Here is an 11,794-nt window from a genome sequence, read left to right as displayed (position 1 = left end):
CATTTAAGTACAATGACAGTAAGAATTCAAAAATACTTGTCAATGCCAACAAACTCTTTCTTAGTGGGTATTTTTTTTGCTTTATATATCATGTCGAAATCACACTTTACCTCAATCTCCTTTTTACTTTTGTCATTTAATTTATCAAGTTAAATACATGTTTTTTCAGGCCTTATCGAGCATGTTTTTGTAAGATCATCATCGAATCTCTAATCATCTTTAAATATTTTGAACTCATATGACTTTAGTGAGAGAGAAGACTTCCATAGGAGGAGAAAAAAATCAAAATAATCAATAATGAGATAGATATAAAAAGTTACAATATTTATATAGTTCGAGACTCCTTTATCTATGCCCATAAAAAAAATCAAATCAAATTATAAATACCATTGTATTAATCATAATTTCAATCATCCTTTCTAGATTTACTAAAAAGAAACCATGGAGCACTAAAATATTTACTAGTATTATCTCCTTCCAAACTTAAGGATACAAGAGTATTTTTAGAACATCTAAATATATATATATTATCTATATACTAGTATTATATATATATATATATATATATATATATATATATATATATATATATATATATATATATATATATATATAAAGAGAGAGAAAGCACCGGCTCCGGCTCGCAAACGGGTCCAAGTGGGCTGTGAACCGAACCGGTCTCTTCGTGTCCCAGCCGGCCGGTTCTTCTCCGCGTCTCGCCCTTGAAATAATCGCGAGCAAACATATCTCCCCTTTTATCTTTTCTCACAAATAAGCAAAAATAGAAACCCTTTCTCGCGCAGAGGGGGAGATGGCGAGCTCCAATAGGGTGATCGCGCCCCCAGCCCTCGTGGAACCCTAACCCTAAGCCCCGATTACGAGCGCGGAGGAACTCTGATCTCAGCTCCGGGACGATCGATCCCGTCGCCATTTGCGCCTCCCTTCTTCCCTCCCTCCCTGAAGAGATCCCCAATTTTCCTGCCGGCTGATCGGGCTCCTCGCTCCTTGCGGATCGATCCATCGATCTGCTGCTTTGCAGCGGCCGTAGGTGCTGGATTATTCCCCTTCTGGGTTTGTTTGTGTTGATTCGTTTTGGATTTGCCTGTCGAGGTGGGGAATTAGTTGCGCTTGTCCCCGATTTGTGGAGGGATGTGACGGGGAGCTGTGCGGTTTGGTTGGATTTAGTTGTTGGTGAGAACCGGGCGTTGGTCCTGGGGTGCGGGGAGCTGGGTAGATGTAGGGTTGCAAAGTTTTTGGAGTAATTGGTTGGCTTCTCATTGAGGTATTTGGTCTTCGTTTCTGGGATTCTGGGCTTAGTGTTATTTAGGGTTTGGTTCTCTTTTATGTTGTTTTGGACGGTTTTGCACGAGAACTGAAAGTTTAGAACATGTAGACTCTCTTCTGAGCTCAAACCTGAGGCTAAATTATGAACTGGATTCTTAAAATTGCACGCTTTACTTGTCATATCTTGTTTTTCTTAATCTTCAGCTAGCTAATATGTTTTTTAGCACCACTTGTAAGAGGGTGAATGATCGGTTAAGCGTTCATCTTCTTGGATTAGCTGACTGTGGAAGTTTACGAAAGAATGTAGCTTTTTTGAACCACAAACATAATAAAAGGTCTTTCCTAATAGGGGTAGATAGCTGGTGAAGGTGTCATCCTTTTGGTTTAGTGGGTGCAAGAATGCATCTACTGTGAAATTTTTATGGATAAATGAAACTTTTTGAACCAGAAACATCTTAGTTCAGATAATTGGTTGCTGTTTTTTAATTTTTCTTCAAAATTTATTGTTATGGACATATTAACTCTTGAACTCTTCTTCTGCTTTTTTGCTACCATTCCTCTCCCTTTACCTTTTCTTAATTCCATTGTTTAAAGCATGCTTTAGTAATACTCAATTTCACTTAGTGATTTCTGTATTTTGTTGTCCATGGATATAACTAACAACACATCACTTTTCAGTACTGGGAATAAGTGGAGGCCTCAGAACTTTATTGCTTGGTTCACGAGCTTGTAGCACTTTATTCTGAAAAACAGTTTGTCTTCCAGAGGAAGTATTATGGTCCCTTGATTTTTATTTTGACTGCTGTGAATAACTCAATATGAAGGCTCCATCACCAACCAACCCCAGCTTCCCTTCACCCACCTTGCCTGTTTAAAATGATTATGAGTATATTGATTTTTTGATCTGCTTTCCATATTTTGTGGCTTTCTTTTTGAAACCTCTGTCTATGGTGTGGCATCTAATTGCTTAAGTTTGTTTCTTAAATTTTGTTTCCTTCTAGACTTCTTGTAGTCTTTGTGTGTATTGTGCATGTAGGGAAGGATATTTTCTGCGGGTCTTCAATGGCCTGTGGCCTTTAAGGTGCAATATGATGTGGAATGACTGTTCTACTTGTTTGATATATCTTGATGTCTCTCCTTGTTTATGCCTGCTTGATGCGTATGATGAAAAAATATTGTTCCTACTTACCAACTTTCCATTCTTATAATGTAACTTCTAATATAGGTAGGAAGAAACTCTCACTACGAATTACAAGGCAAAGTATTTCTAAGTAGTGCATCGTCTTTTTCTAAAGAGCCTTTCTTGTTCTCATGTGCTATGCTACAACAACAGTTGAATCTTATCGATGCAAATTTTTAATCACCTTTGTTGTTTTCTTTGCTAGTTTTATTGGAGTTGTTGTTTTCCAAAGTCTGATTTAATAATATATAAATTTTCGTCAGTGTGGTTCTAGGTCAGTGCCAATGAAATTCAATTAAAAAAAATTATGGCTTATTTACAGTAAGGTGGGTTAGCTTTGGTAGTACAATAATGCTGTTTCATGAATTTCATATTAGCAGGTGTTTCATGAACTTAGTTCACCCATTTTGGAATGTGATTCCACCTTTATTAGAATTTACGATGGGAACACGGGGTGAAGAACAAATGCAATTAATCTACATATTCCAACCATGAGTGATGTTTAAATTAACATTCTCATCTTAGAAATGACTGCCATCTGTAGCCAACCATTTCCCTAGTTTCTGTGTTATCAGGAAGCAGCAACAAGAAAAATAAAGATCTCGAAAGGAGTAAACTTTTCTGGTCAGAAGGGTGAAGGAAGAAGTTTTAGCTAATCCATGTAGAAGCTCTATGCTTTCCTTTCCCACTCTAGTCCTTCTTGGCCTTGGATAAAATAAAATACGTGTTTGATGATTGTTATTCATTAATTATAATAGGTACAAAGTCCATGAATTTTTGTTCTTATTGTATTCTTCACTCGCTTAAGTGTAAAATTTAGCTATAGATATGAGAGTGGCATGTATTGTGATTTACCAAGTAGCTTTGTTTGGTTGCTTATTTCTTAAATTAAAATTTTTTAGTTCATTTCTATAATCATTGTATTTGATTTGTTTCACAGATTGGATTGCTTTTTAAGGGTTGTTATTGTTTAAGTAAATCATCATACTGTCAAGAATTTGCTTCCATTTACCAAAGGGATAATAAGTTTACAGAATATCAGGAAATTAAGTTATAACTTCTGGTCAGTGCAGGCTGGATTTTGTGCCATTTTGAGGAGGTTCAGATTCTCTTTGAGAAGAGTAATCACTTTGTAGTCATTGAATCATCACGAAGTTGGAATTTGGCTGATTATGTAGAATATGTCATGGATAGTTCAATTTCAATGCAACACTGTGAAATCTGAATCGAAAAGACCCCATTCTCGTTTATCAGGTATATTTTGGTTAATTTTTCTCTTGAATTTTCCTCCCAGAGGAAACCTTCTGAAAGCTTATTAGAAGAGCACCCAAAGTGTGGAAGATTGAGCAAATTATTTCTAAATTTATAAAAACTGCTATCAATTTAAGCTAACAATTATTTCATATATTTTTGTATTCCAGGAAGGTATGAAAATCAATGGAAGAGGAAGCTAATATGGTGCCTTATCGCAACATACAGTTGTTCTTCACGAAGTTTGATTCTCTTGCTTAATATGGATTGTTTCTAAGATTCTTCTTGTGGAGATTAGAAAAAGGAAAAAAAAGATTTTTACCCTCAAAGTTATAATCAGACACTAATCATTTTCAAAGCTTAGCTTTTAAGCCAACATATTTTTTTCATTTTTTGATGGCTATTAAAGGATCCAAGGAAAGCTGCTCTGTTCCTAATGGATATATAGAAGCAAGAGGCTAATGAGCTTCACTGCTAGTAAGGATTACCTCTTTTGAGCTTCAATTCCTTGTCCAAGTTTCTCATCCAACATGCAAATGTGGCAACAACAGTTGATGTACAAGCAGCTCCAAGAGGTTCGGAGACAGCAGCAACTACAGCAGCTAGATCAGGGATCGAGGCAACTGAGTCCCCTTAGCCAGTTTTCTGCTGTAGCAAAACCTGCAACAGAAATTCAGTTACCTTCAACATTAAATGAAAGAAATCAGTTACCTGCAACTTTAAATGAAATGCCCATCAATGATCCATATAATTATATGTGGCTTAATAATTATGTTGGAGGCTCATCCAACTTATCTGGTAATTCTCAGATGTTTACTGCTGGAAACATGAACCATGTACAGCCAAGTTGCTCTGTTGCCATGCAGAACCTTACAAATGGTGTTATTGTCTCAAATGATCAAAGTCAAGCGATGCAATTTATTGGATCTATGCCACCACAAATTAATCAGTCTTTTAGTGGCATATCCGTTTCAGGCACTTGCTCTGGCGACCAATATTCTCACCCATTAGGAATATCAAGTTCTAATCATGATTCAATGACCAAGGCTGCTGAAACAAATGCAGAAAAGACATCATACTCATCTAGCATTTTCCAAACTGATCATCAAATAGACTCACAAGGTTCCTTACAGGAGAAGGCTTGGGCCACTGCACGGAATTTTCCAGGGAAACATGTCGTTGACAATTCTTCAACACAGACATCAGAAAAGTTTCAACAATTGAACAATCTGCAACACAGCATTCGGTTTCAGGAATTTCATGGTAGACAAGTACAGGATGATGCATTGGGTAATTTAGTGGAGAAACAAGAATCACAAGTAGGAACTTCTACTGGTGTGGCCAGTCTGGATCCTATAGAACATAAGCTCTTGTTCGGCACCGATGAGGATGACAACTGGGGATTTTCATTTGGAGGGAGCCTTACCTCTGGCATGGATGGAGATGCACATGGGCATTCTTCAGAGAATGATTATTTTGGTTCATTTCCTTCTGTCCATAGTGGGAGCTGGAGTGCTCTTATGCAAGAGGCTGTACAAGCTTCCACTAGTGACAAGGGGGTCCAGGAAGAATGGAGTGGCCTGAGCTACCAAAAAACAGAGCAACAGATGCTAAAGCCTCTGATTACAACAACTGACAATGGGAAACAGTCAGCTATTTGGGATGATAGCAACTTGAAGGGTGCAAGTTCAACTTCTAGGCCGTTTCCTTTGTTTAATGATGCTAATACAACGCCAACTTCCACTGGCCCTATTAATCAGCATTCTTTTGACTCCACTTATGAAGAAAGCAGTAGGGTTCTGACTGAGGCTCCCCGTGTCTCATCCTTCCGAGGATCCAGTAACAAAGAATTCCATCAGAATCAAAAAATTGTGGAAGGTAGTCTTCAAGCTCAAATGCCTTCAACTAGTCGTGCGTGGGCTGGGCTGACCATCAAGCAGAATGAGAACAGTTCTGAGGAGATTCATTTTAAGTCACAGGACACAGAGGATGGTTGGAGTAACCAGAAAAACATGCCATCATCCAATGTTTCTGTTTTGCCTGTTAATAAGCTAAATAGCTTGAAGGCAAGTTTTCCAATGGCATCTGGAGGTGACAAATCAAATCATCATGAAAGTGATGGCCATTTGTGGGAGATTGGTGAAAATCATGTTAATATGAATTCTGGCTTGCAACGAGTCAAATCTGATATTGGCAGTCTCAACATACAAGCTGAAGAATCCTTAGCAGGTAAATTTGTTTCTGTCAATAAACCGAACACCTTAAAGTTGAGTCAGGACATGCATCATCAGGTTACTAATGTGCAGCAAACTGTTTTTGGGGGACATTTTGCCCTTAATTCATGTGTGCATTCTGAAGATGACAAAGATATTGAAGAAAACCAGAACCAGCCAAGCAGGAAGCCACAAACTTGGGAGATGTCTGTAAGTACTGCTGCAGAAAGATTGGGTAAAAGCTATGAGAAGAAAAAAGAACATGAAAGAGTGGTTTTAGGTGACAGTTATGCCGGAATTGCAGCAAAAGAGAAGTATCTATTGACTGTGAATGACCAATATCCTTCCGTAAGTGGAGGCCAGAAGTCCTCAATTCTGTCAAGTCATCCTACTGTGGGGTCAAAAATGTTGCAGAATTCACTGGGAAGTTTGAGGAAGCCTGTAGAATCTTCTTTCCTGCCCAATCAACTATTACGGTTTCAGGGCTTGTCCAACTCTGTTTTTCATGGATCAAACAATGAAGGGCAATCATCCGTTGGGAAATCACAGTTTTCTGGTCATATTGTACCCAACAATCCTATGGATGTGTCCGAGGTAAATGAGTTCTTGTAACCATTGTGATTTTGTATTTTTCTTTACATTCTTTTTAACTTATCGTTAAAATTTAATGTTTAATTCTTGTTCATGTGGATACTTTCTAATTTACAGAGGATTGCAGTGGGAGCAGAGGGACTGCAGTCTCGAGGTACCATACCTGTGTGCCCCTCTAGGAGTTCTTTCGATGGCTCAACTGCTCAACATTCCCAGAATGAAGTGGTTGCTCAAGCAAGGTACAATTTACTTAGACTGAGCATCAATTTAGCTCCCTCATGGTCCTCCTTGCTATGGTGCAGTATACTGATACCTGCATGGTGCATACCACCATCAGATAGCCAGGGTATGTTATCAGGGTCTAATTTTCTCCCATGCCTAGTGCTGGGATGGCTGACATGGGTAGTCTATTCTTTCTTCAATAATTTAATGTTGAACCATCCTGAAAGAACACACTTATGTTTCATCTATTACTTTTCGGTGGACCAATCATTGCAAAACACCTAGTGTTGGATCTCAACTTTGGATTTCTACAACCTTCTCTGCAGGCCAATGTACCCAGCTTGTCTACATTTTGTTCCTATATGCCATTACATGGTTTAAATACAAATTCTATTAAAATAATTGTATTGCTGTTCCAGTGCTTGATGGTGAAAGAGATTTCTGGTTTTGGCATATGTATGCATTTGGATCTTTCTAATGCTTGATTTTTTGTAATTTATCACAGTTATAATATGCTCGAGCTTCTCCACAAGGTTGACCAATCAAAGAACGTTGTTTCTACAAATGCATCTGATGTTCCTGCACAAGCTGCTGCTGATGTTTCTATCACGCATCCTCACTTTGATCAGTCTTCTAATTTGCGTGGTTTTGGGTTGCGTTTGGCCCCGCCATCTCAGGGGCAACCACTACCAAACTATACACCAATCTCTCACAAGTCCTTGAATGATATTAACAGTGGGCAATCAGACCATGAAGCAGAATATCAGGGTCAGACGTGGCTTAGTCCTACATCCTCGATTCGACCTGTTCTTCCATTTGATGAAGCATCTAAAAGAGAAAATTGGGATAAGATAGCCAGCCTACCTGGACAGAAAAAAACTGAATATTCAGAAGCAAATAATCATTTTAAATCATCAGCCACTGTTTCTGATTCTTCTTCAGTGAGAGATCAGCTGCAGGAGCAGCAGCAGCTTAGACAGCAACACATTTCTAGTGCAAAAGATCACCTGGAGAATCAACAACAGCAATGGCAACAACATACTTCTAATGCAACAACTACTCATGGACTTTTGGACCATTCTGTCAATTTTTCCTTTAGTAACCAAACTAATACAAATATGCTTGTTAGAAATGCTTCTCTCGTTAGGCAGCCACTTGACTGTCAAAGTGGATCTTTAGGCGGCCAATCTGTTCAAACATCATTGCCTCCTCTGGCTGGTAGGTTTCCAGCTTCAGATGTTGCTTCCCATGCTGAATCTCGTGTACCTGTTGGTTCACAATTTTCCTCAGAAGGGACAGAACATACAAGAGGAACAATTGCAGGATTTTCTCAAATTATAAGTTCGGGCCAACAGTTACCTGCTGTAGAGACAAAGTCAAGTTCACAACCTTCTCTGTCAGGCACGTCTCAGCAAGCCAGCTTCTCAAAGATGTTGCATAATGTGTGGACAAATATTTCAGCTCAACAACGTCAAGCTGGTATTGATCCTTTTCTGACTCCAAATGTACTTCAGTCTATAATAAATCATGGTAGAGACACAAGTTCATGGGGCCTCCCAAAGCCAGGTGATCAAGTAAATAAGGAAGATAGTGCTCCTCCTGAGCATATGGATGTTTCTCATGAGTCAAGCAATACATCCCAGGGGAAAGAGGCCGTGCTAAAGCCACAGCAGGATGTTAACAAAACAAGAAATGGACAGGATCAAGCTCTTAGTTCTTGTGTATTGCGTGCTCCTCTAACGAATAATGTCTCTACCAGCAGTGGTATTCTTGCAGGGCGCATGTCAAAGCCTTCAGATGTTCAACAGCAAAACTATTCACTGTTTCATCAAGTACAGTCCATGAAGGCTTCTGAATCTGATATAAACAAGACAGGAATCCTACCAAAAGGAGCTGCTTTTAGTTCCGATAGTTCACAGATGAATTTCAATGTAGATCAGGGAATTGTTCATGGCCAGAATACAATTCCCAGAATCCCTGCAGATGGTAAAGTTGGAGCAGCTTCTCATATTTCATTCATGTCAGATGCCAAAATGCTGAGCTTTACTTCAAGTGACAGTGAAGAACAGAATCCCAACACATCCAGTGCAGGACATCATAACCAAAGTCACATGGAACCACTTAGTACAAGTTCCACAGCAAATGTATTGGGAGATGGTGAGCCCACCCAGATTAGTCCTCAGATGGCTCCTTCCTGGTTTGACAGTTATGGAACCTACCAAAATGGCAGGATGGTTGCTATGTTTGACGCCCATAGGAGTAGAAAAGCTTCCGTTCAGCAGTACTTTCTCCAAAATGCTCCTGCAAAGATGGATAATAGTAATGTCGTCGAGCAAAGACTTGATAGCAGCCAGGTTGGTAGCTATAGGCAAGATACATTGGCCTTCAAGATAGCACCCAGTGATACAACTTCTTCTTTGCTGCCCCCGGATGTGATGGTCCATGGTAGAATTATAAGGTCAAAGAAGCGCAAAATTGCAAATAGAGATCTTCTGCCATGGCATAAGATGGTCATGGGATGTCCACAAAGTTTGCAGAGCATCAGGTGGTATTCTTGATGGTAAAACTTGTGTTTAATCAATAAAAAAACTATCTGTACATGGTTTTTCAGAGAAATATATCTTAATTTGGATTAGTCTTAAAATATGAATCTTTTTGCAGTATGCCAGAGTTGGATTGGGCTCAAGCTGCCAATAGATTGATAGAGAAGGTTTGTTTATCTTACCAATTTGGCCAGTATAATCAATTTTATGTACTATTTATCCAGAGCTTTTACAGTGGATGTTGTGGACCTTGGTTTCTAAATATAGGTGGATGATGAAGCTGAAACTATGGATGATGGCCTGTTTATGCCTCAGTCACGAAGAAGGATAATCCTGACAACTCAACTGATGCATCAACTTATTCCAGCTGTACCAGCTGTGATGTTCAAAGGAGAGGCAACTTCAGGTTATCAAAGTGTGACTTTCTCTATTGCTAAAACAGCACTTGCAGATGCATGCAGCCTGGTTTCTTCCTCAGAAAGTGATTCCCATTTGCTGTTGGGAAATGAAAATACGTAAGCGTCGCCTTTGAAATTCATCGAGAACATTATAGTATGACCTCAAGCTATCAGATCGTTATACTCATCTTTGATTTAGGAGATCCTACTCTTCCCACCCAGTTTGATGGATATGATCTGTCATATTGGTGTATATTGTTTCGTGCAATATATATACTATTACTTGCTAATCAGTTATCTTTTTCCACCCTTTAACTCTAGGATAAATATTGGAGAGGTTAAGACTTCCAAGAAGGTGGAAGAAGATACATTCTTAAAGCTTATGGAAGATTTCATTGGTAGATCCAAGAAACTTTCAACTGATTTCTCAAGGTAAGAGCAATATCAATTATTTTTCATGAAATATTTTTCTTTTCCTTATTCCCGTGTGCTTAGGAGATGGATGTATCAAGTTACTAAGAAAGATGAGAAAAGAAATACTTAAATTCGTGAACAACTAGGCATCACTTAAATAAAAGATTAATGACTAGCACATTAGCGGTGCCATTGCATTCTTGTCTAACGTATTTGATGTTTGCTATACCCTTTAGATCTTTGTAGCTGTTTTGAATTTTGATGTTCTTGATGCTGCTAATGATGTTACTGGACAAGTGCCAGGCAATATGTAATGTGGTAGTACACTATATCACTAGTTGAGATCACTATATATTAAATTTGGAAGACATCTAATTAAGATTAGTGGTGTAAGGAAAGATGGAAGAAGATCTAAAAAATTTTACTAGGTACAATAGAAAGATATTTGAATGATCTTTATTTGACTTGTCAAGGTTGCTTACTTGTTACTTTATGATGAGTCTCCTTGCTTATAATAAATAAGCTTGGATACGTCAGACTTACCCGCACCCCACATTGGCGGGAGCTTCGTACATTAGGACAAATTTGAAGTTGTAATTTATCTCAAGGGACTTGGTTGTACAGGTCTGTCATTACAATCTGAATGGATCAGTAATGTTCCATAAGGTTACCCACAGAGAGAAAATAGCCCGTCACTTTGCATCTTGCGTCCGATGTTTTCTTATTATAGATGTTCTTTTCGAAGCTTGTAAAGTGAATAAATGGTTAAACAAATCTGATGATTGTCTTAAGTTGTCATAGACAGGTTATCTAGGTGAATAAATTGTCACACTTTCATTAGCAGCTAAATGTGATAAAGATTTCTTTTGGATTTGCATGCCTTAATGTCTTGAATCTAGTCGTGTTAGTGCTGAGAAACTGAATTGGTATGGTTCTGTTTTGAATTTAATGACCTTGCAAGTCTTTCCTTACGGTCGAAGTCTCCCTGGTGTAATTTTGCATGTGTGGTGTATTTAATCATTTCATTTGATTAATATATTTCAGATTGGAGAGGAAGACGTCGTTGTTGGATGTCCGACTGGAGTGCCAAGAGTTAGAGAGGTTTTCCATTGTGAACCGATTAGGCAAGTTTCATGGTCGGACTCATGCTGATGGGGTCGATGTATCTTCCACTCCTGGAAATGCCTATCGCAGGATCTTTCTGCAGAGATATATCACCGCCGTTCCAGTGCCTGGAAATCTACCCGAGGGGGTTTGCTGTCTCTCACTCTAAGATCATTTATCAATTGATTTTGTTTCTCTTGTCAAATGGCTGTGGTCGCCATCGCTATTCCTCGATGCTTTTCAGTCACACCTCCATCGGAAAAAGAGAGAGAGAGAGAGAGAGAGAGAGAGAGAGAGAGTTCATAAGCATTAATGTGAGAGGGGGCAGGCAGTTCTTTTGTCCTAGTATTGAAGACGAGGACCGCTCAGGGGTTTGGCCTTTGAAATCTTTCCCGATGGTTGTTCACCCTGATATGAGAGGTATAGGTCTTTGTACATCAATGGAGGTACAGAAAATTAGGTTGTGGCATCTCATTTTTATATGAGAGGAGAGTTTCAGCATTATTACATAATTTTTATTCAAATAAACTTGAAAATTAAAACAAAAAATCTTTAGCTCCTCAGAAGAGTAAAATGCCTGTCTGTTGATCTGTG

The 11,794-nt window shown here is 38.7% G+C and overlaps 1 protein-coding gene across 3 annotated transcripts; it reads left to right on the top strand.

Annotated features, from left to right (window-relative positions):
• Nucleotides 1-776: 776 nt before the first annotated feature.
• LOC135581036 (uncharacterized) lies at nt 777-11,760 on the top strand. Of its 3 annotated transcripts, XM_018830473.2 has the most exons (10): nt 777-1,048; nt 3,538-3,718; nt 3,886-5,944; nt 6,074-6,522; nt 6,637-6,758; nt 7,247-9,286; nt 9,403-9,451; nt 9,552-9,799; nt 10,004-10,114; nt 11,141-11,760. In XM_018830473.2, the coding sequence occupies exons 3-10, from the start codon at nt 4,246-4,248 to the stop codon at nt 11,367-11,369; spliced, it is 4,947 nt and encodes a 1,648-aa protein (XP_018686018.2). In that variant the 5' UTR covers nt 777-1,048; nt 3,538-3,718; nt 3,886-4,245; the 3' UTR covers nt 11,370-11,760. The 3 variants fall into 3 exon arrangements, with proteins under 3 accessions (XP_018686018.2, XP_065019898.1, XP_065019899.1); XM_065163826.1 differs by having other exon boundaries at nt 3,886-6,522; XM_065163827.1 differs by having other exon boundaries at nt 3,405-3,718; nt 3,886-6,522.
• The last annotated feature ends 34 nt before the right edge of the window (nt 11,761-11,794 follow it).

Source organism: Musa acuminata, chromosome BXJ3-8 (assembly GCF_036884655.1).
Source record: "Musa acuminata AAA Group cultivar baxijiao chromosome BXJ3-8, Cavendish_Baxijiao_AAA, whole genome shotgun sequence".
Lineage (NCBI taxonomy): Eukaryota > Viridiplantae > Streptophyta > Magnoliopsida > Zingiberales > Musaceae > Musa > Musa acuminata.
The sequence above is the reverse complement of the archived record's forward strand: the minus strand, read 5'-3'. Positions and strand labels throughout refer to the sequence as shown.

What these genes read in the sequence shown, in the direction of transcription:
- LOC135581036 (XM_065163826.1), top strand. Translation starts at nt 4,246, where the DNA reads ATGCAAATGTGGCAACAACAGTTGATGTACAAGCAGCTCCAAGAGGTT. An exon ending in CTGTTGGGAAATGAAAATAC is followed by an intron (nt 9,800 to 10,003) that starts GTAAGCGTCGCC and finishes CTTTAACTCTAG; the next exon opens with GATAAATATTGGAGAGGTTA. An exon ending in CTTTCAACTGATTTCTCAAG is followed by an intron (nt 10,115 to 11,140) that starts GTAAGAGCAATA and finishes AATATATTTCAG; the next exon opens with ATTGGAGAGGAAGACGTCGT.